The sequence below is a fragment of the Cnephaeus nilssonii genome (genome assembly GCF_951640355.1).
Source record: "Cnephaeus nilssonii genome assembly, chromosome: 12".
Classification (NCBI taxonomy): domain Eukaryota; kingdom Metazoa; phylum Chordata; class Mammalia; order Chiroptera; family Vespertilionidae; genus Cnephaeus; species Cnephaeus nilssonii.
Window position 1 is genome coordinate 23,516,956 of NC_137083.1, and position 23,548 is coordinate 23,540,503.

The following is a 23,548-nucleotide window of genomic DNA, read 5'->3' on the forward strand; positions in this document are numbered from 1 at the left end:
GGGGGGGAGAAGTCTCCCAGTACATTAGACCCAGGTTTCTCCATCTCTTTATTCTTAGTGGTTTGGTCCAGATAATTCTTTGTTGTAACCTACTTCTCTGTGGGTGGGTGTGATCACCTAGTATATGATACACTTTAGCCAAAGACATCTTAATTTCAAGAGGTTTTATTTAAAAAAAAAAAACAATAACAATTTCCCTCTCTTTAATGCAGAGCACCATGGATTATTTTTTCTAAATAGTGTGGGGAGGTGTAGACATTTAGAAGATAAAGTTGTTGCTTTCTGTAGCTTATAAATGAACTGTATTTGTAATTTATATCATTTGGGTCTCAAGAATATAATTTAAAGACGTTAGTGTTGTCCCGACTCTTCTAAATTAAGGATACAATGATATGATATATTTTTATGTTTTAATAAAGTTACAGACATAATTCTAACACAGAAAAAACAAAACACATTTTGGCTTTGGCTTAAATAACACTGAACCTACCTATACAATACTAATTTCTACCCACTGCATTCAATGTTGCAACTCTGAAATGGAAAAAACAAAACAAAACACAACATACTAAAAAAGACTTCAGACAACTCTAACAAAACACATCTCTTCACATAAAACAAATATCTTAGATGAACAAACACATTTAAATAATGTCCTAAGGGAGAAGGAAGTCATCCGATGTAAGGCCACACCTCTTTACACTCTCTATAGCACAGGGAAAACCTAGAATGAATAAAAATAAAACATTATTCAGCGTTGGTCTTTCAATTGCTCTATTTGCTCACTTACATGCATTTAACACACAACAGGAACCCTTGTATTCAGCTTCCAAAAGGTCTCACCCCCTAAATTGTCTACTAGAAATCTGCATCATTTGACTTTCAATACAATCTAACTGCAGTATAAAGTCTTTATTTCCTACCGCTCCCCCCCGCCCCCCCCAAAAAAATCAGTTGTTTATTCATTTTTAATTAATCCAACCAACATGTTTTGAAGGGCAAATACTGGCCAGGCACCGTGGTAGGCCTTACAGAAACAAAACCAGACAAGACACTTCGTCTAAATTCAAGGAAATATCCAATCTTCTTGCTGCCTCTTTGGCCTGCTTCTCTATCACCTCTCTCAAAGCCAGTCCCACAAAGTATGGTGCTGAGTCCTGTGTAACACTAGCACCGGCCATGCAAGAGGCTAACAAGTTGCTAACAAGTCTAGTCAAGCATTGCTATTTGTCTGAAAACTTAGACTCCTGAGTAAACAAGAAAGCTGGCTGTTTTACCTCCTCCCAATTTTTTCATCAAAGTGCACATAAAGATAACACAAGACAACAGCTGGCAATAGCTCCCTCAACCATGTGCCAAAGTCTGAGTCAAATTTCCATGAACAGCACAATCAACAGGGATAGGCCAAGAAGTACAACTGACCAAGAGTTCATAACTGTACTCTGCCACATGCTGCTACTTCTCTCCAAGGAAGGCAGGAATAAGTGAATAAACAAGCAAACTAAAACTGGAGAGTGAACCACAAAGATGGAGAAAGTATTCCATCCATTCCCATTGCCTAAACTTAATTCTAAAATATAGAAGTTGTACCTGCCCAGGAAAAAATCGGCTGCCAGACATCCCACTGCCTGAAAACTCTTTCTATCTAAAGTCTGGCAGAACTAGATTCCCTCCCCTATCCTGACCCCTCCCTCGGGAGATCATCCACCTCCATTCAAAGGTCAATGGTTTGTACCTGCCCAAGAAGACTGTAAAACAGGGTCCCAGACAGAAAAAGCTCCATGAGCCGAGCCAGGAAGGAGGTGTCCTTTATGTTCAGACTCTCAGCCCAGCACACCCACATATGATGAGCGCCAGTAGCCAGTGGGAGCTGAACAAGCTGAGGAACGTGTGCATCCGTCTTTGGACACGGAACAAGCAGCTGCATGCAATGAGTTCAGAGAGGGAGACTAAGGTAATCTCACCCACCCAATCGCTCCTTCAAGAAGAGATTACCAGAATAAGATCAACATAAAGAAGGGAAAATATGGAACCAAAGATTAAGAAGGATATCTCTCTGATGATTATTTTCCACAAGAAACTGTTGATAAGTAGAGAAAACACCTTGGTAATTTTCAGATGGTTGTGAAAAACCACAATCTCTAACATCCAAGCTGCTGAGCAGAACGGTGTAAAACCCAGATGGATTCAGGATCTCCACTCTCTGACAAGCCCACACACTTCCTTCCTTCTGGGGAAACACGGTTTCCTTCACCCTTCACTATCTTACTGTTCATCATCACGAAGATGTCCAACGGATACTTAAGGACAATCTGGCCGTGCTAGTAACAGTTATAATTTGTAGTTTATTACTGAAGTACTCAGTGTACCAAGGCACTGTGCCCAATGCTTTACAAACACAATTATCTTTCACGCTTACAATCATATGAAGCTTTACCTCCCATGTTAATACAAATATTGCAACTATGAAAGGATGAATAATTTGTCCGGAAATCACTTAAGTGAAAATATCAGGATTTCAGCTGTTTGCTCTAAGTCTATGTTCTTCACTCTGTGCTACACTGACTCAATGTCCACGCCTGAGTCATCTTCCCAGAACTACTCTACTCTCTACCTCAAAGCATGATGGTCCGAACAGCTGCTAGAACAAAACCGTGTTACCTTAATTTCACCCTCTCCCTGTCCACCGAACACTAAGTCCTGCAACTCACGATATCTCATGAAACTTTTGGCTTTTCTCTATTCCTACAAGTCCTGCAACTCATATCTCATGAAACTTTTGGCTTTTCTCTATTCCTACTGCCACTAGTACTTGAGTTCAGCTAACCACAATCCCCATTATGGGTTACTGCAACCCCCTTGGGCATCTTTTCAACATAGTAAGCTCTCAGCAGCCATGTTTGTACCCAATCCTCCCCAAATCTCCTTCCACGCCATAGCTCTTTGGATGGCGTATGGACAAGTGACTAGAGCTGGCAAATTAGATTATCCCAAGAAAGGAGAAAAATTTAAAAAGCAGAACAAAGAAAGCACAAAATGACTATAGAAATGATTCAAAAAAGTATCAGTAACAACAATCAATGTAAATGGACAAAATATAGAAATGTTAAACCTTTAGCCACAGGCAATATTTACAAGAGACACACCTAAAACTTACAGACACAGAAAAGCTGGAAGTCATAAGGCCAATACAGACACAAATACACACAGTATAAATATCAAATAAGGTTTACTGAGGAAACATAACAAGCAGAGAAGTACAAAACACTCATCATCCACCAAACTCCAGTGCTCCTATAGAGAGGAACCCAGCCTCCACACATTTGGGCAATTCTGTTATAATGGAAGCCTCGTGGTTAAAAATGTGTCTGTTCTTCCCTTGAGTTAGACCTGCCAAGTCAGCCCTGATAAACACCTAAGAGGTGAGGCAATGAGCAATCCAAGCCCTTAGGTTTAGTACATGATGGAAAATAATACAACAAACCAATTCTAAGCAAAAAAAAGCTGGTTAGAAACCAAAAGAAAATTAACTTTAAGCCAAAAAGCATGATCTGAGATACGCAGTACTTCATTTGACCATTTTCTTCACAATCCTAATCTTGTATGAACCGAATAACAAATCTTCAAAAATTAATAGTACAAGTCATCAGAAATTCAAGGGAAAACTGCCAATTGCTACCATCTGTTGGATACTTAGCACAATTATCTCAATTGAGATATTAATCAGACAAAAGGTAATAACATAGAAATAGTTGAACAATGCAATTTACAAGCTTGATCCAACAATTGGAAAATGCAATTTTTTCCAAGCACACATGAAATATTTACCAAAATTGTTCATGTACTTGATAAGCCTTAAAGCAAGTCACATATACTTTGAAAGATAATGCAATTACATTAGAAATTAATAAAACAAATAACTTCAATAAATAAAACCTATTCATTTGGAAACAAAAGCCATGAGTCAAAGAAGAAATAAGTTGAAAACTAGAAAATATTTACAATTTAATGATGATGAACATCTACTTATGAAAACCTGTGGGACATGCCTGCAGTAGGTTCAGGGAACCACAGGCATACCTCGAGATACTGCATTTCGGTTCCAGACCACTGCAATAAAGCAAATATCACAATACAGTGAGTCAGAAGCTTTTTGCTGGTGGATGATCTTGCCTTCAGTTTATGAAAAATGCAACATCTGTGAAAGGCAATAAAGCAAAACACAATAAAACGTATAATAGATGCAGAATGTTTTACAGGTGAGTTCTACCAAACAGTTGACAAGCAGATCAATTCAATTTTACACAGAATCCAAGAGAACAGAGGAAAGACTCCACAACTCATGTCATGAGACTAGTACAAACCTAATAATACCAGAATCTGACAAGGACTATACAGGGAAAAAGAAAATTATAGGCTAATCTCCCTCATAAATTTTTATGATGCAAAAATCCTAAACAAAACAATATCAAACCCAATATCCTATCTAATAAAAGAGTAATATGCAAATTGACCGTCACTCCAACTCACAAGATGGCTGCCCCCATGTGGACACAAGATGACCACCACAAGATGGCCGGCAGGGGAGGGCAGTTGGGAGGGACAAGGCCTGCAGGGGAAGGCAGTTAGGGGTGACCAGGCTTGCAGGGGAGGACAGTTGGGGGGGGGGGACCCAGGCCTGTAGGGGAGGGCAGTTGGGGGGCGGGGGACCAGGCCTGCAAGGGAGGAAGGTTAGCAGTGACCAGGTCAGCAGGGGAGGGCAGTTAGGGGCAACCAGGCTGGCAAGAGAGGGCAGTTAGGGTGACCGGGCCAGCAGGGGAGGGCAGTTGGGGGCAACCAGGCCTGCAAGGGAGGAAGGTTAGCAGTGACCAGGTCAGCAGGGGAGGGCAGTTAGGGGCAATCAGGCTGGCAGGGGAGCAGTTAGGCGCCGAATCAGGCTGGCAGGGGAGTGATTAGGGCAGGCGTCCTCAAACTACGGCCAGCGGGCCACATGCGGGTGTTTTTGCCGTTTTGTTTCTTTACTTCAAAATAAGATATGTGCAGTGTGCATAGGAATTTGTTCATAGTTTTTTTAAAACTATAGTCCGGCCCTCCAACGGTCTGAGGGACAGTGAACTGGCCCCCTGTTTAAAAAGTTTGAGGACCCCTGGATTAGGGGGTGATCAGGCTGGCAGGCAGAAGCAATTAGGGGCAATCAGGCAGGCAGGCAGGCAGGCCAGGGGTTGACAGCCAGCGGTCCTGGATTGTGAGAGGGTTCCCAAATTAGAGAGGGTGCAGGCTGGGCTGAGGGACACCCTCCCCACCCCGTTGCACAAATTTTGTGCACCAGGCCTCTAATATAATAAAAGAATATATAAAAACCAAGTTGTGTTTCTTCCAGAAACGTGAGCATGGTTCAATAGTGGAAAATTTATTCATTTTAATCATCTCAATTAAGGCAAAAAAATTGATCAAATATCCTAATCACTCAATTAAAACTCTTATCAAACAGGGAATAGATGGGAAGGCCCTTAACCTAATAATTAGAACTCCAAGTTGTGAAGAACTTCCAGGAAGGCTCCTTAAAGGGAGCTGAGTCCCATGAAGGCACACCCTTTTGCCTGACTACTTCTCTGCTGTCTGGAATGGGAAGTAAATGGTTGATGCCCCTGCATCTATCCTAGCCTATGTGGTGACCTTAAGGATGGAACCAGAGAGAGAGAGAGAGAGAGAGAGAGAGAGAGAGAGAGAGAGAGAGAGAGAGAGATTACTCTTCCACTTATTTATGCATTCATTGATTGCTTCTTATATGTGCCTTGATCAGGGATAGAACCCATAACCTTGGCATATTGGGACAACACTCTAATCAACTGAGCTACACGGCCAGGGCAGCCTTTGTATTTTTAAGACACTTTTACTTATGCAGTCAAATCCCATCTTAACTGAAACACCATTTCTATTCAAAATGGTACTGCAAGTTCTAACCTGGGGAAAAGCAAGAAAAATAAAATGTGTAAGACCTGTTAAGAAACAAAATATTCACATATGAATAGAAAATTTACCTTATAGAAAATTATAAGAAATGACTTTAGCAGGATGGCCAGAAAAAAGTCAAATGCATTCTATATACCAGCAACAATCAGTTAACAATCTTTAATTAAAAAATACCATTTATATCCCCAGCCGGTTTGGCTCAGTGTAGATAGATCATTGGCCTGCGAACTGAAGGATCCTGGGTTCGATTCTGGTCAAGGGTATATGCCCGGTTGCAGGTTCAATTCCCAGTAGGGGGTGTGCAGGAGGCAGCCAATCAATGATTCTCATCATTGATGTTTCTATCTCTCTCTCCCTCTCCCTTCCTCTCTGAAATCAATAAAAATATGTTTTAAAAAGCATTTTTTAAAAAGCATTTATAATAGCAACACGTTACCTAGGAATAAATCTAATCTAAAAGTCAAAACCTTTATGTAGAAAATTAAGAAACTATTTGGAAAGATTTTAAGAGGACCAAAATAACTCAAGAATAGTAAGTTGTCATTATGATGTTATTTCTGAAATCAATCCAAGGATTCAAATGCAATTGTGATCCAATCCCAACACAGTTTTCTATGGAACCTGACATGCTAAATTGTATATGAAGTAGCAAAGAGCCAAGAATAACTACACATTCATGAAGAACAGATCAAGGTAAAAGAACTTTCCATCAAGACATCAAAGTTACAAAGCCACAGTGTTGAAGAGAGTGAGTAATAGTGCAGAGACAGAAAAACAGATGAATGGAACAGAACTGAGAGCCCAGGAACAGACCCACACATATATATAAACTTAAGGTGACATCAAAGGTCAATGGCAAAAGGTCATAGTCAAAAATGATGCTGGGACAATTGAAACGAAAACAAAACAAAGAAATTGGATATCTGACAACATACATGAAAACTCAATTCTAAATGATGGAGTAGTTTTGAATATGAAAGATAAAACTATTTCAAATTTTTTAAAAATATAGAGCTTGTTTTAAGAAATGATTCTTAAATTAGATTTTTTGAATTGCCTTTTCAACTATTTTAAACTTCAGGGAAAAACATTTTAACTATATTAAAAGTAGGAGTTCTTTCCAATGAAAGGGAAAAAAAGGAAAGAAAGACAGAAAGAATGAAAAAAATTGAAAGGCCTAAACTAATAAATGCAACATTACTATCCACACTAATACAAAAGCTCTCAAAAATCAATAAGAAAAATCCTCAAACCAAAAAAAAAAACAAACAAAAAACAACAACAAAAAAAAACACACCACAAAATGGTAAACACAAATAGCCAATAAATATTTGAAAAGCTGTACAACATTAGTAATCAGAGAAAGGCAATTACGACCGCAACATGAAACCATCTCATTGCCAAAAAAAAATGTGGATCAAATGGAACTCCTGATAAGAGAATAAACTAGTACCACTACTTGGGGAAAATTTTGGTTTTACTAGTAAAACTGAAGATGCATACCCTATGTTCCAACAATTCTACTGATATACTTTTGCACAAGTGCGCCAACAAATATGTACCAAAATATTCACAGAAGCCCTGTACACAATAGAAATGAACTTCAAATAATCAAAATGTCAGTCAATACAGCAAAAAATTAAAAGAATGAACTCCATCTACATGTGTCAACATGGATTAATCTCAAAAACAAGCAAAAGAAACAACTCAGAAGATATATATGGAATGATTCCAATTTTATAAAGGTCAAAATTGACAAAAACTAAACAACATTCCATTTAGGAATGTCTGCATGTGTAAATAAAAATATAAAGAAAAGCTTAGTGTTTTCCAGATAGTGTTGCTTTCTGGCTGGTAGGGAGAAGGATTTAGTTGAGGGAGTACAAACTACTAATTGGTAAAGGTCCATTTCTTAAGCTGAATGAGTTCATTTAATCTCTCTGGAAAGTATTGAATATATACTGGCCACATTTACATTTCTCTATATGATGTATTATTACATAATAAATTTTAAGTAACTCAAAATATATCCAAAAGGCTGTTTTAAATTATCTTCCTGCTTGTCTCCATATTTTGTTTGCTTTTTAGAACACTGTTGGAAGATAAGAGTGGTCTTTTAACTGTAATAAAACAATGACATTAGCATCTGGTACTTTAAGGGTTGCTATTAAAGAATATATTCATGCGTACCCTACCCTATATAATGCATATTGACTTGTTTTCTAAAGCAATACTAAGGTGCAAAAGACAGTTAGTCTTCGGAAAAAATATAGACTTTATTGATTTGCACCAATAGAATCACAACTTTTTTATAGACCAATTGACATACACCCTGTATCGATTAACGAAATTATTTCATTTTGTTTTAGTGATAGCAACATCAAAGACAAATATATGTGCTGCTAAGTAAACACTGAGATAGGCTATCCTTTAATTACGGTACATTAGATTTCCGTTTTAAATTGCTGCAGTGAAGTCTCAAAAGGATCTTATTTGCTGAAGTCTCCAGATAGGTCCCTGAATTTGAAAGATGTCAACTAAGGTGCCTTAGGCAAACTCATGGACTAAGTTCCCCCAAAATAGTAATATCCAATAAAAAGTGTTTTCCAATTTCTGCAGCACTGTTGGCAGGTATTTTTATGAGCACTCATTCTGGAATATCCCTGGCAAGTCAGGTACCAATCGGCAAACACACACACACATACACACAACACAAAAACAAACAAAACAAAAACAAAACAACAACAAAAAAAAACACGAAAATTAAGAGCCACAGGAGCCAGTGAGATCTCCTTGAAACAGGTTATCTTCCACATCTCCAGATCTCCCCTCCAGAGTCCTGGGGAGCGGAGAGCAATGGGGGAAAGATTGCAGAGGAGTTAGAAAGGTCCGTGAACCCTACGGACAACAGTTGCAATTTACTTTGCAAAACAGTCAATGACCTACCCGCTCCTTTTGCGGAGGGGGAAATGACGGGTCAGAACCTCGCCCTAATTTAAATTCGTCCCCTCTCCTAGGCCAGAGGTCCTTCGCCCTATCGGCCCACTCCCAGAGGCTCCCAGACCTTGCTGACACGGAGGTGAGAAAACCTGCACCTCCGCGGTGTGGCCCGACCGTCGGCACCAGAACCGGTCTCGGCGGTCATCAGACCCGCCTCTCTCCCTACAGGCGGGGAAACTGACAGGGAAAGTGACGCAGCCTGGGAAGGAAGCATCCAGCCCTCCGCCTCGGCGCGTCCGGCGGCCTGGCCAAGGCGGTGGCGCTCACTGACGACCCCGCTTCCCTCCTCTAGGAGGGCGGGTATCAAAAACAACCCCATCGCTAGGTTTCCACGGGCAAGAGTCACGCCCTTCCCACGCAGAACCTGGCAGAGCGGGGAGAGGGAAATGCGAACAGCCGGGGACAGCAGCGACTCCGCCTCTCTCTCCTCACCCGTCCGCGGAGAGAAGGGCAAAGAGTGAGGCTGCGGGGCCTCCCGCGAGAAGAGGTACCTGAGGCTCGCACCGCAGGGTCCTGCCGCACCGGAGCCCGGCACCCTGCTTCCGGGGTCAAGTGGCCTCCGGGAGGCCGGAGATCAGCGGAGGGAGCCTCAGGCCCCGCCCCACCCGAGCCCCGCCTCCACTGCCCTCTCCCAGGTGGACCGGGCCACTTCCGGGACGCCGCGCGTCACTAAGCAGCAGATCCCCCACTTCCGTTCGCGTCCCTCCTTGCGCTGTCCCTTTGGTGGAGACCGTGAGTCCCGCCGAGATTCCCGCGCGTTTGATTGGTGGAGCGAGAGTGCCGGTCTCCGCCGATTGGTGCCAGGGGAGTCTGCCCCATAGACGCCCGCGAGCCGCTGTTTCACTCCGCCGCAGGTTTCCCGCCGGCCGCCCATCTCCGTCTGCGATGATGGTGGAGGTGATGGAGTTGCCCAAGTCGCGTATCAACGCCAGCATGCTAGCTCAGTCCATCGACCGGCCCGTCTGCTTCGTAGGGCGGCTGGAAAAGGTGTGTGCGCTCGCCGCCCGGGCTCCCCGGTTGTAGTCCGTGCGGGGTGAAGTGGCGGGAGGGGAAGGGACCCCTTGACTGCCTGGGGGCGGCCTTAAGGACGGGCAGCGCAGGGTGAAGGAGGACAGAAAGAAAGCCTCAGCATCACTGCGCTCCCGGTTGCTTTATTTTTGCACACTTTATAGCTATTGCAGCCCCATTTTGGCGCCTCTTTTATGGCGCGGAATAGCAACGTTTGCGAATGCGCTCCATTCTAAGTTCTAGCGCCCCCACCCTGGTTCTGTTTGTGTTTACATAAAAGTAATTGTAGACTTGACTCCCACATCTACTTTCTTGATATTTTAGTTTAGCCAGACTTGACGGCTAGTCTGATTTTCTCATTTTCTTCTCTTCTGCAATTCTCCTTCTCAAACCTCGTTTTTCCTTGAAGTCACTTCTCGATAAAACATTCCTCGACTGTCCCTTCCAGATCCCACAGCTGTCTGTTACCTTATCCCAGTGTTAAGAGTGCAGCCCCTTCATCCTTCTGGTGAGAAACAGGCCCAAAGTCTCAGAATCGGTGAACCAGGTTAGAAAGCTTAAAGAAAACGAATGTTATATAAAGGCTTACTAATATCAGCCACACCTCTTTTTGAAATAGGTGTTATTATGACTTCTCACAGGTAGGGAAATTTGGAAGTAGTGTAGATCAACCAATGAACTTGTATGCATGTATGCATAACCCGTGGACACAGATAATGCGATGGTGAGGGCCTGGAAGTGGGGGGGTGGGGGGGAGCCGGAAGAGGCTAATGGGGAGGGGGGGGGAAGAGAATCTATGTAATACTTTAACAATAAAGATTAAAAGAAAATACTTAAAAAGATTCAAACAAAAAATGCTCAAGACCACACACATTAAGTAGCAAAGCGAGCACTCAAAACAGATCTGACTGCACACTTTGCAGCTGTCTCACAAGATTAGAATCCAGATCTTTTGACAACTGATTCTCTTTACTAAATCATGCCTGATTTTTAAAACATACCCTCCATGGAATATGTACTATTTAAATCATGGGTCCCGGCAGAGTTCATTTTTAGATAGTATGGACTCCCTTTAGTTTTTAGCATAGGGTTGTGTGATATCCTCTCTAATAAAATGGTAATATGCAAATTAACCATCACTCCGCTACATAAGCCACACCCACCAGCCAAGCCACGCCCACCAGCCAATCAGGGCAGTATGCAAATTAACCCCATCCAAGATGGCTACAGCCACAGAGAGCAAGGTTTCCCAGGTAACAGAGCAAGCCAAGCTTTCCAATAGTCATTGCACGCCTAAGCTTCCACTCAAGCTACAAAGTTTCAATTATAGAAGGTAAACAAATTCAAACAAATGGCGGCAGAATGGAGCTTGAGAGAGCAGGCCAGGATTGCCGGCGGCAACAGGGGAAGCAAAGCTTTCCGCACACCCTGGCCTGGCCCACCCGCTTAAGGCTACAAAGTTTCAATTGTAGAAGGTGAATTAACTGCCACAGAAATGGCTGCCGCCCCAGAGGGAGCATCAGGCTTGGCTCCGCTCCAGGCTACAAAGTTTCAATTATAGAAGGAAAATAAATTCCAGATACCAAGGCCTCCACTTGGGTTGCCAGGGGGCGTGGCCGGCCTGCAAACCACCACAGGCCCCTTGCTCAGGCCACCCCACGCCTCCAGGGAACCCCACCCTGATCCGGGACACCCTTCAGGGCAAACCAGCTGGCCCCCACCCGTGCACCAGGCCTCTATCCTATCTAATAAAAGAGTAATATGCAGATTGACCATCACTCCAATACACAATATGTCTGCCCCCATGTGGTCAAAGATCCTGCCCCCATGTGGACACAAGATGGCCAGCAGGAGAGGGCAGTTGGGAGGCACCCGGCCTGCAAGGGAGGGCAGTTGGGAGGGACCAGGCCTGCAAGGGAGAGCAGTTGGAGGTGATCAACCCTGCAGGAGAGGGCAGTTAGGGGTGACCAGGCTGGCAGAGGAGGGAAGTTGGGGGCAAACAGGCTGGCAGGGGAGCAGTTAAGCATCAACCAGGCTGGCAGCTGAGTGGTTAGGGGGTGATCAGGCTGGCAGGCAGAAGTGGTTAGGGGCAATCAGGAAGGCAGGCAGGCAAGCAGTTGGGAGCCAGCAGTCCTGGATTGTGAGAGGGATGTCCGACTGCCCGTTTATCAGGCCTAAACAGGCAGTCGGACATCCCTCCAGGAGTCCCAGATTGGAGAGGGTACAGGCTGAGCTGAGGGACAACCCCCCGCCGTGCACGAATTTCGTGCACCGGGCTTCTAGTAGCAAATAAAAATACAGGACATATTTGTACTAAAAAAGGTGTTAATCTGGAAATTGAAATATAATGGGGTCATTTGAATGGATACAGTAACACAAGATTATAATTTGAACCTAATAAACTTCAAAAATGATTGCTTTGCACACATGTGTCTATTACAAAAGTTTGGGTCAACCTACCCATCTTGTCAAATTAATATTTTTATTTAAATTAGATTTTAAAGGTTTTGTTTATGTCGGATGTTTTTCATTGTGTATTTCTTTTTTAGATTCATCCCACTGGAAAAATGTTTATTCTTTCAGATGGAGAAGGGAAAAGTGCAACCATTGAGTTGATGGAGCCTGTACGTTCAAGTATTAATTCTATGCATATTAGAGCTAATTCTACATCTTGTTTTGGTTTGTTGCTGATATTTTTGGTTCTTGGAGTGGATGTATAAAGGATCAGCTTGTAAAACTTCCCTGGCTGTAAAAGTCAATTTTTGTCCTTGTATTACATTCTATTTCCCTTTTACATGTCTAACCAATGATTATTTGGACTCTGTGATTTTTTTTTTAAATACATCCCTTAAATACTAGGTGACAATTCTCATGTCTTTTGAAAGACCATAAAATCATGTAAGGTAAATCTTCTGTTTAAATCACTTTTCTTCCTTAAGAAAACATGAAGATGATGCTTTTTTAAATACTGTTTCCTATTTTTGTTTACATATATTTTCAGTTGTCAATTTGTTTTTACATTTTATATTTATTTTTTATTGTCTTTTATTAAGACAAATGCATATGCTGTTTGGTTAATGTATACAGAATATACTGTGCAAGATAATAGAAGGTTCCTTTCATCAGTCTTTTTGAACAAATTACTTCTTGTAAAAATGCTGGGCAGTCTCAGTATCTTTAAGTGATTTTGTCTTCAATTTAATATCTTTGGACCTGGAGCTATAGCTAAAGGTTAATAGGATTTGTAACATGCTGACAGCAAGTACTCAAACATTTTTTAACAGGTTGTACTTCAGTTTCAGCATTGGTAAATTTTTAATTATTTTGTTACATGAAATGAAAGATAACAATTTTCCGAGTTCATTATCAACTGAAATGTGATAACATAAAGTTGGTATTTTGTTCTTTGTGTTAGCTTGATGAAGAAATCTCTGGAATTGTGGAAGTAGTTGGAAGAGTAACAGCCAAGGCAACCATTATGTGCTCATCTTATGTCCAGTTTAAAGAAGATAACCATCCTTTTGGTAAATAAAGCATTTAGTTTCATGAATTTAGGAGAAAAACAGATTTTATTCTTTAGTCTCAGTCCTGCTACATTTTCAATTTCTAGAATTTTCTGATCTCGAAAATAGGAGTACATTTTGCCCTGCTTCTAAGTAGTGTGTGTATTTGTAAGAACCTCAGTCAAGTTTAATATTTGTGGAAATAATTTTTTAAGCCAAACAAAAATAATGTTAATCTTTTTTGTTTTGTTTTAATATATGGATTAAAGCCATCAAGTAATGTATAATACCTAAAGCACAACAATACAATGGATGATCTCCTGTCCCCATGTCTTTCATTTTTTGAAGCCACAGTTAGTTAAATAAATATGATGGTCCATATCTCAGTTTTAGAAGATGGATTGGGAAAATAAGTTGACCTTTAAAGGGGAGGTAAAAGAGAAAGAGGTAGAAATGTTTAGATAATAATTGATATTACAACTTTCCACTGTAGATTAAATGTTTGCTAAAATGTTTTTTTTTCAGATCTTGGACTTTACAATGAAGCTGTGAAAATTATCCATGAGTTCCCTCAGTTTTTTCCTTTGGGGGTTATGCAATATGATTGATCTCGATTGCAAATGAGCTGCATTGAAGACTATTAAAGGAGATCCCTGATATTTGAGGGATAGATTTTTGTTATTTTTAATATTTAATTTGTTCTCTTTTTAAGTTCATTTACCTAACTTTATTAGATATTCCAGTATGCCATTTTTAATGGAACTGGTATATTGACAGTTCTCTCCTACCTCCTCATAAAGACTCACTTATCTGGCATATGGTCAGATCAGATGCAAAAACAAAGCAGTTGCCTGACTTTAGTTTTCTGTTTTATTAATAAAAAGTTAAATGATACTATTGGTCATGTTATTATTTTTTTAGGCAGGTATTCAAGCACAAACTTAGAATTTAATAGCTGTACGGTCAGTCACTTTAGCTTGAAAGAGTGTAATTTGAATGAGGATAGCTGCCCTGCCATGTGTTCCTTGGCTTTCTGATAAGAATTTTATTAAGATAGAATTCACACACAACTCACATATTTCAAGTATACAATTCAGTGGCTTTTAGTATATTCACAGAGAGTTGTATAATTATCACCTTCAATTTCAGAACATTTTCATCATCCCCAAAAGAAAACCTTATACCATTTACCTATTATAGCCCAGTTTCTCCACCCCCATACACACACCTAACACATCACTATAGATTTGCCTATTCTGGACATTTCATATAAATAGAATCATATAGTCTTTTGCACATGCCCAGGTTGTGGGCTCAATCCTAGTAGGGGACATGCAGGAAGCAGCTGACCAATGTTTCTCATCAATGTATTTGTCTCTCTCCCTCTCTAAAAATCAATAAAAATATTAAAATAAATAAAATCCAGACAAGTGTGGGAAGAGGAAAACTTCCTGGGAAGCTTACAATGGAGGAACCTGGCCAATACTACCTTAACAAAGTGATCAAGGTGAACATCAATGATGACATGGACATCATGTGCCCTCTAATACAATGTGATAAGAAAGGCACTTCACCTCTTTTTTTCAAAAACCCTCAACACCAGTCATATCATGAGAAAACAGACAAACACAAATTGAGGGACATTCTACAAACTGATCACTACCTCCCAAAACTGTTGAGGTCATGAAAACAGAAACTCACATAGAAAAGCTAAGGAAACATGACAACAAAGTACGATGTGGGATCCTGGATAGGCTCCTGGAACAGAAAAAACTGAATAGTCTGGAGTTTGGTTAATGATAATATACCAGTGTTGGTTTCTTAGTTTTGACAAATGCACCATGGTAACGTAAGATAACATGAAGGGAGACAAAAGGTGAGGGTTTATACAAGATCTCTGTACTATCTTGGCAACTTCTCTGTAAATCTAAAATTGCTCCAAAATGAAAAATTATTTTAAAAAAGCTAGTAAACCTCCAAAGAGTCTCCACTGACTAGGTCAGGTCTATATTTCTAATTAATACTTGAGGGACTTTGCAATCTGACTATACCCACCTCAGTCTCAAATTCTACTCCCTTGAAACTACCCTCCAGCACCAGTTGCCATTCCTGGAACCCACTATAGACCCTTTAGGATCTGGGTGCTATTGAACTTGCTACTTGCTCAGACTAGAATGTCTATTTCTGTGCCCAAAGGAAAACATTATCTAAGCTTTCCCTAACTTAGGCAAGCAGAATTAGGTACTTAAAGTTACATTCTTTATACCTTATCACACTTAACTTACTGATAACCTTTTTTCAGCTTTTGTTTAAAACACTAGAAAAGTCAGAAAGCAAAGTTCCTACTGTCTTCCCAGGGACACTGCTATAGATGTGCTTTCCAGAACTTTTTCTACATAGATAAACTGTCTATAGCATCTCAATATACTGTTCAACAACATGTATTTCTCCTTTAATATGTTTTGGCAATTGACATGAAGCCATCTCATTCTTTTTAATGGTTGCAAAATGTTCCCTAATTGATTTGTGCCAAATGTTCCCTAATTGATTTAACCAGTTCTTTCATTAGTCTTCTCCACTAAGGAGAGGTCCTTATAAAGAATTTATAGTTAAAAAATCTATCCAATCAAGGCAGAGAGGAGAGGGAACGAAAGTTTGAACCATAACATGTGAAGTGGCAAAGGATAAGAGGCAAGGAGTTCAGAGTAAATTATACTGGATTCCATAGGACACAGTGATGGATAGTAGGAGCTTAGACTAAGAACCAAGGATGAGGTGAATTTGTGAGGAGGCAATAAATTCACTTCAACACAAATTTATGTAGTTGATAGGCTCTTTAGTGAAGATGTGCAAAAGGTATTGGAAATATAGGACCAGATAGAGATTTGAGAGAGACCATGCCTAAAATATTTTAAGATCTACCAATCCTTCTCTACACTTTCGAAAGCCTTAAATGATTTGAAACCAAAAAGCTTTTTCCCAAATTTGGGACAAAACTCATTTGGCAACAAAACCTGACTAAAAATGTAATGGGGCTACTTATAGTCTTTATATTACTATTGTAAATGCTCATGCTTCACTGAAGAAATAATATATTTGATTAGAAGGTAGGGTTCTTCAGGGAAGGCTATTACATAACATATGGTAAATCTATGACCTTTCTAAAATCCAAAAATTCTGAATTCTGAAGCACATCTGGCCCCAAACATTTAAAGGGAGGGATTGTATTTCTAAATCAAGGGATAGCATACAGAGTGAGAAAACCATAGAACTGGGGGATGAAGGGGGGCTGCACACTTAAGGAACAGCAGTGGGAGAGTGACTGAGTTAGGAGAAACTCAATGGCGCCTGATACCTAGTAAGCACTCAATAGGTATTTGTTGACTGAAAGAATTTAATGAAAGGCAAGGAAGGAGAGTTTCAAAGAGTAGCCAATAATGCTGAAAGAACCATTGAAAATAAGGACTGAGGATAAAACACTGACATTCGTAACATATATCACATTTATAAAAAGGATTAGGCTATGAAAATGAAAAAGTAAATGAAAAAGATGACAACTGACAAAAACAACAGGAAATATAATGACATTAAACTTAGCTCCATGTGTTCCTGAGAAGCTAGGAGAAAGAAGGAACAAGAATAGGCCACAGAATTTTAATAGCCTTAAATTCGTTAGGACAATCAAACCTTCCCCTAATATTATATCCTAAAAGCAGTATCACACAGAATCTAATGTGACAGATGATGAACTACAAATGGTTGTCTTCAGTAGTAATTTTAGAGTTGTTCTTCAAATGACAATTTTTAATTTCATCTGATAAAGACAACATTAAAATAACTCTGAAAGCATCTCTTCACTGGGTAAGTTCTTTGAGTGATAAACTAGTATTATTACTAAATTTATCAAATTTCAAGATTGTTTTTTAAGGTGTTAATTTAACATGCATTAAGACACTCAACAAACGTTTTGTGTCAGGTCCTGGGCTAATTATTAGAGATACATATAAACAAAGTCCCTGCCCTCTATTAAATCTCAATCTATGGCAGTTTAGCATAGTCTCTACAGATGTCTCAACTCAGATTTATTTAACATTTAATTAGTCTAAAGTTTTGAAGAAATCCACCTTGATTAAGAACAACCAAATTCTGGAGGCTCTATTTAGTGAAACTTCAATTTGGTTCTCTTCCTTATTTAATTCACATGGAATTTTATTCTGTTCTGTTGCTGAAAGGAAAATAATAATCCTGGTACCACAAGTTATTCTTCCTATAAAGGTAATGTTAAATCTAGAATACTAATAAAGCATATGTTTTAAGTTACTTTCTAATTGTGATGTTGGTTTGAGGTAAGCCACTTATGTTCTTCATGACCCCATTTGACCTACAGTATAGGGTTTTGAGCTGGCTAATTAAGACCAGAGGTGTAGACTATGAACAATTTATAGTGTAATATCTTCATCTTGACAGTGAGGATGAAATTTGTTCTTAGCATGCCATTGTTTCTTCTTTACATATTACAGAACATCAACAGCAGGGCATGATATTCTGTAGCATTTCCTCATGTTCTTAGAGATTCTGACTGAAAATAGTGGCTTTCACATATGAATAAAAAAGTTTTCAACCTGATTATTTTTGTAGGTGAGCAGGTAAAGAACAACAATCTCTGTGGATTCTATAGAATGTGATATTCATGATGAAACTTTGAAACAGTTCTCAAAAAAACAGTATAAGTTGGGAGAAAGAAAAATATATGAGCTTCATAATAGTTATGGGTAATGTCATAGATGACATTGAGACTTAATTAGCCCCTCTTTTTAAAAGACTATTTTTCACAGGCGTTTGAACTATAACCAAGGAAAGTTAAGTCAATTATTTTGGCCATTAAGAATCTCCCACCATAAAATATTGTGTTAAGATAATAACATTTAATAACTAGAGGCCCAATGCACGGAATTCGTGTAAGAGGCTCAGCCCTCACAGCCTTAGCTGCTTGCCTCGGCCCTCACAACCCTGTCTTTGTCCAGAAGGTCATCGGGAAGGACATCTGGAAGGTTGTTCGACTGTCCAGTCTAATTAGCATATTATGCTTTTATTATTATAGATAGTAGGTTTAAATGAATGGTTTCATTGAAAGACCTTAGTATCATGTCATCTGAATCTTTAAAGATAATGAGCAAGAAGAAATTCTTCAACTGAATAATCACTAATTAAAAAGCTAGATAATTTAATATTATTTTACTATAGATATGTATTTTAAAATAAATGTTTTTTAGATGTTAACACTAATTTTCATTGATTCAACTCCACTTCACATTCAATTATTTAAAGCCATACTGCATCAATAAATGTAGCATTACCCTACAGAAGATCAGAAACTGTCACATTTCATTTAAACTTTAAATTTTTCTTTAGCTTTTGAGAAGCTAAACATTGGGCTTCATGAGAGAATATATTTCTTTTTGAGATGCATCTATTCTTTTAAGTGATCAGGATCCCACTGAGTCAATTATTTCTTCCATATGGCTCAGAAATGTTATGCCGTTAGTTGGTCATGTATTTGACCTTTTATGAGAGGCAGACAGTGGACCAGGGGCTACGTCATTTTGGAATCTCCTCAAAAATGACTAAATGTTTTCCAGATGAACATACTGTAGACCAAAAGAGGAGCAAGGAATTAGAAATCATTGCTTCCAAACCAGGGGTATTTGTAGACTTCTTTTTCTTTTGGAACCTATTGACCTAGAATTGACCCACTCAACAATTTCCTTCACTCTCAGTAGTTATGATTAAGTCATGTAAATAACTGAGGATGAGCTATATTTATTTCTACCCCACTTATTTCCAGAGAGAGAGAGAGAGAGAGAGAGAGAGAGAGAGAGAGAGAGAGAGAGAGAGAGAGAGAACTTAAGACAGCTGCAAAGGCTTTTATCCTTTCCCTGTTTTCTCATCATGAATTCATAAAATGTGATTTTTCCTAATGTAAATGTGAGTTATCAGTGGAGGTAGAATGGGACAGTCAATTGATTACTGACATTGTCACAGGAACATTAGTCTACTAAAATTGGCACTAGTATTTGCCTGCTTTATCCCTTCTTAAGAAAAACTTTCAAATAACATTTCAAAATGAATAAAATATGTTCTATGTTGCTTTTCTTCTTTTCTCTTCAATTTTACAAGCTAGATCTATATGAGGTGAAAATTGAAGAATATATTTTAAACAATTCAGGGAAAATACATTATCAGTACATTGGACTCAAAAACTATACCAAAGATAATGTACACAAAAATAAGGCTTCCCTGTTTAATCTACGACTCAAGTTGATTCTTTCAGCACTTGTTTAAAGGAAAAATAGGCCAAAGAAATATGTGTAAATTCATCTACAATAATTGGTAAAAGATACTTGTTACATATCCATCTGTGTAATGTATTTGATGATTCTTTAATCAAAGCTGGAAAGGATTATAAGGCACCGTATGCTTCCAGATCTGACTCCCTAAACAGTCTGGAGTACATGACATTTGGCTTCTAATAATTTAAAAAATAATATCTAGAGGTAAGTCTTCTGATAAATTATCTCATTGGAAATGAGGTTAGGAAACTGCAGGGGTTTGGGTAATATGATGCATAAAGACAGCCATTTGCAGCAACAGAACATAGGGAATTATCTAAAATATATGTCAGATATGAATGATTTGAATTGATGTACTTGAACTTTAAATTTTTTTGTGAATTAAAATCATTAAGTCAATGTCATTTAGAAACAGTTATACTGCCTTCTATGTTCTTAACAGATTCTAAATACAGCTGCTTCACGTGGCTTGTGATCACAAGATCTGGTTACAAATAGCAATAATAGTTGCAAAGCAAATTCCATGGTGGCACAGGAAAAACATTCCCTCCTCCAGCAGAGGGGAGAGTGGATTAGCTCACTCATACATAGCCTGCAGGTTATATAATGAAGATTACAGACTTCAAAATGAAAAAGGGATGTATGCTAAAGTAAAAAAACTTATTTCATAGAAAGGAAAAACTTATTGGTGAAAAACTTCTAAAGCACTGAAGGGAAATTTTAGGTGCAAATATTTAAGTGTTTATAGGCTATGAAAACTTACTAAGATATGAATTTATTAATTTCCATAATATTTAAGAATGCACCCAAGCAAATAAGTTTTATGCATATAGGCCTTGGATATATTACAATATACATTGCACAATAATATTGTATAAAAAAAGGTACATATTTATACAATATTATGTATAATACTAGTAGCCCTGCACACGAATCCATGCACCAGCAGCTCGCCAGTAGCTCGCTGCCACCCTCCAGTAGCTCTGCGCCCACTGCCTCGCCCTCCTGTAGCTCCCTCCAGCCCCCCACGCCCCCTCATAGCTTGCAGCCAGTAGCTCACTACCACCCTTCTGTAGCTCTCCGCCCGCTGCCCCACCCTCCTGTAGCTCCCTCCAGCCCCCCACCCCCCCCATCATAGCTTGCTGCCCTGCCCACTCCTGTAGCTCTCCGCCGCCCGCTTGTAGCTCGCTGCCCCACTCTCCTGCTGATCCGTGATCCAGTCATTACGTGGTCGGTCGTTACACTTCATGGCGTAATGACCATTTGCATATTACATCTTTATTATATAGGATATTACACGTGTATATACTACATATATAATTGTCAATATGCTACAATTATATGTAATATATTACAACCTGAAAATTGGTAATTTCTATTTAGCTGGATTCAGCACACAGATGAAAATATTACTGTTTATTTTAACCCACACATTTTATTTATTTATTTTTTGATTTATTGATTTGAGAGAGAGAGATTGCAAAACATTGTTTTGTTGTTCCACTTATTTATACATTCATTGGATCGAACCCACAACCTTGGTGTATCAGGGTGATGCTCCAACTAAATGACCTACTGGGCCAGGGCAACCCACACATTTTAGTGGTTTGGGCTAATGGGCTAATGAGTGGTTTAGGTGTATATGGATTTAGTGGTTTAGGTGTATATGGGCTAATGAAAAGTGGCCAGAGCATACCAAATTCAAACTACTTCAGGATACATTTTCATAAAAGTAACCCCTAGAAGGTTGCCACACACATGCATGATTATTACAACAGACATTCCGATAATACATACCTATGATAAAGTTTAATATATAAATTATGCACAATAAGAGATTACCAATAACTAATATTAAATAAAACAATTATCACAATATACTGTGATAAAAGCTATGTGAATGTAGTCTCTCTTGCTCTCCAAGTATCTTAATGTACTGTACTCACCCTTCCTCTTGTGATGGATGATGAGAGATGATAAAAGTCTACATGATGAGATGAAGTGAGGTGAAAGATCCAGGCTCTGAGAGGTAGCGCTAGGCTACTATTGGCTGATGATATGTCAGGAGGAGGGCATGTGCTTCGAGTGATCCTGGATCATCGAAGTTACCCATCAGGCTTGACAGTGGGTAACTGAAACCACAGAAAGTAAAACTGCAGATAAGGAGGAGACCACTGCAACTTTTAACTCCACAGTTCCCCCTTTATAATTTATCTGACAGATATGCTTACTCACAAGTACCCAAAGATGTACATGCAAAGATGCGCACTGCAGCATTGTTGGTAAAAATACCCTAAATGTCTATCAATGGGAGGATATACATACATAATCACATACCATTCAGTGTTTTTTTGTTTTGTTTTTTAAAGTAGGTGTATATGGGCTAATGAGAAAAACTCTACAAGATACATATTTTAGGTGAGGGAAAAAAATCAAGAATTTATATAATATGACCTTAACCATGCAAAAATAGAAAGGCAAATACCGACAGAGAGACAGAGAGATGCATATGGACTTTAAGGAAGTTTCCCATAGGAAGTGAAGATTGGAATTTTGGGAAGTAGATCATAGAGCTGAATGGGGAGAATTTAATGAAGCAGAGGGGTGGGGCATTTACTTGCATTTTATACACTTTGTTAACTTTTAATTTTTTTTTTAGCATGACCCTGAATTATTTTTATAATAAAACACTAGCTTTAAAAATCATTGAAAATTCTTATTTAATACATTGTACTAACAAGGGAAAATTCATCTGGTCCAGTTTATCTGTCAATGAAACAGAAGAGCACAGTCAAGAAACCTGACATCTAATTCAAGTTTAGTCCACAGCTACCTCCCTAAACGATCCTGTAGCTTTCTTCCAGTTCTAACAATTCATGATGTTAACTATTTCAAAGGTCACTTTCCACGTCAGTGGTCAGCAAACAGGTGAATGTTGACCAGTTGGTATCTGCTGGCTGGAATACTCTGCTGAAAAGGGTTCTGAGGGCAAGTGGGTAATTGATAAGCTCCTGTGTCAGGCAAAGGAAGGTGCTCCCACCAGAGCAAGCACACCTTGATCTAACTTGCTCATTTCATAACTGAAAATAATTACCTGCCAATGGAGAATTTTAACACACAAATTCACAATTTTAACACACAAAGGAAGTTTGTTATTGATCTACTGGTAGAGCTCTTGCTCCCATGTGTGGTGTGCTTTTTGGTTTTGTTTGTTTGTTCGTTTTTGTTTGTTTCCTATCCTTGCAGTGTTTCCTCTTACCATAAACCATATTCTGTCCCCTTTTCAAAATACAGGTCTCACTTATCTACAACAATCATTGTTGGATAAAAATATTCTCTGTAGCAGTCCTCAAAGCAGCCTTTTCTAGCTTAAAGTATACACAAACCAGGAAAAGATGAAAATTCACAATACCATCACTAACAACTTAACTACTTAGAATCTGGAAAGAATCTTAACCAAATACAGGGCAGTAGCAAAAACTGGATAGAGAAAAACCGAGGATGGCTCCATGTCATCGCATAACAGTCAGCTCTGAAGAAAACAATCGGGTGACCAGCATGATGTAGTTCAGGTGGCTGTCTCAGTTCAGAGGTAGATAAAACAGCTGGTCCCAGGAAATTCTGAGGGAGCTGAGACAGGAAACAGTAACAGAAAATTTAAGGGGAATGGACAAAACATGCCATGCTGGAAGACAAAAGTGGGTGAGGAGGGAG

The 23,548-nt window shown here is 39.2% G+C and overlaps 2 protein-coding genes across 3 annotated transcripts in view; one reads left to right on the forward strand and one right to left on the reverse strand.

The window, feature by feature from the left end:
• UMAD1 (UBAP1-MVB12-associated (UMA) domain containing 1) overlaps positions 1-9,595 on the reverse strand; it is a 174,376-nt gene extending 164,781 nt beyond the window's left edge. Inside the window, exon 1 of one of the 2 annotated variants that reach the window (XM_079785745.1) lies at positions 9,465-9,595. The gene's annotated coding sequence lies outside the window, so the exon portion shown is untranslated. Of the gene's footprint in view, positions 1-9,405 lie in introns of both variants that reach the window. The other variant, XM_079785746.1, reaches the window with a different exon arrangement.
• A 128-nt stretch (positions 9,596-9,723) lies between these two features.
• RPA3 (replication protein A3) lies at positions 9,724-14,388 on the forward strand. Its single transcript, XM_079786840.1, has 4 exons — positions 9,724-9,960; positions 12,531-12,605; positions 13,397-13,505; positions 14,010-14,388. Exons 1-4 carry the CDS (start codon positions 9,859-9,861, stop codon positions 14,090-14,092), a joined length of 369 nt encoding a protein of 122 aa, XP_079642966.1. The 5' UTR covers positions 9,724-9,858; the 3' UTR covers positions 14,093-14,388.
• Positions 14,389-23,548: the final 9,160 nt, after the last annotated feature.

Coding starts and splice junctions, on each gene's coding strand:
- RPA3 (XM_079786840.1), top strand. CDS start 9,859: ATGATGGTGGAGGTGATGGAGTTGCCCAAGTCGCGTATCAACGCCAGC. Junction 9,961..12,530: donor TCGTAGGGCGGCTGGAAAAG/GTGTGTGCGCTC, acceptor TTTCTTTTTTAG/ATTCATCCCACTGGAAAAAT. Junction 13,506..14,009: donor AGAAGATAACCATCCTTTTG/GTAAATAAAGCA, acceptor TTTTTTTTTCAG/ATCTTGGACTTTACAATGAA.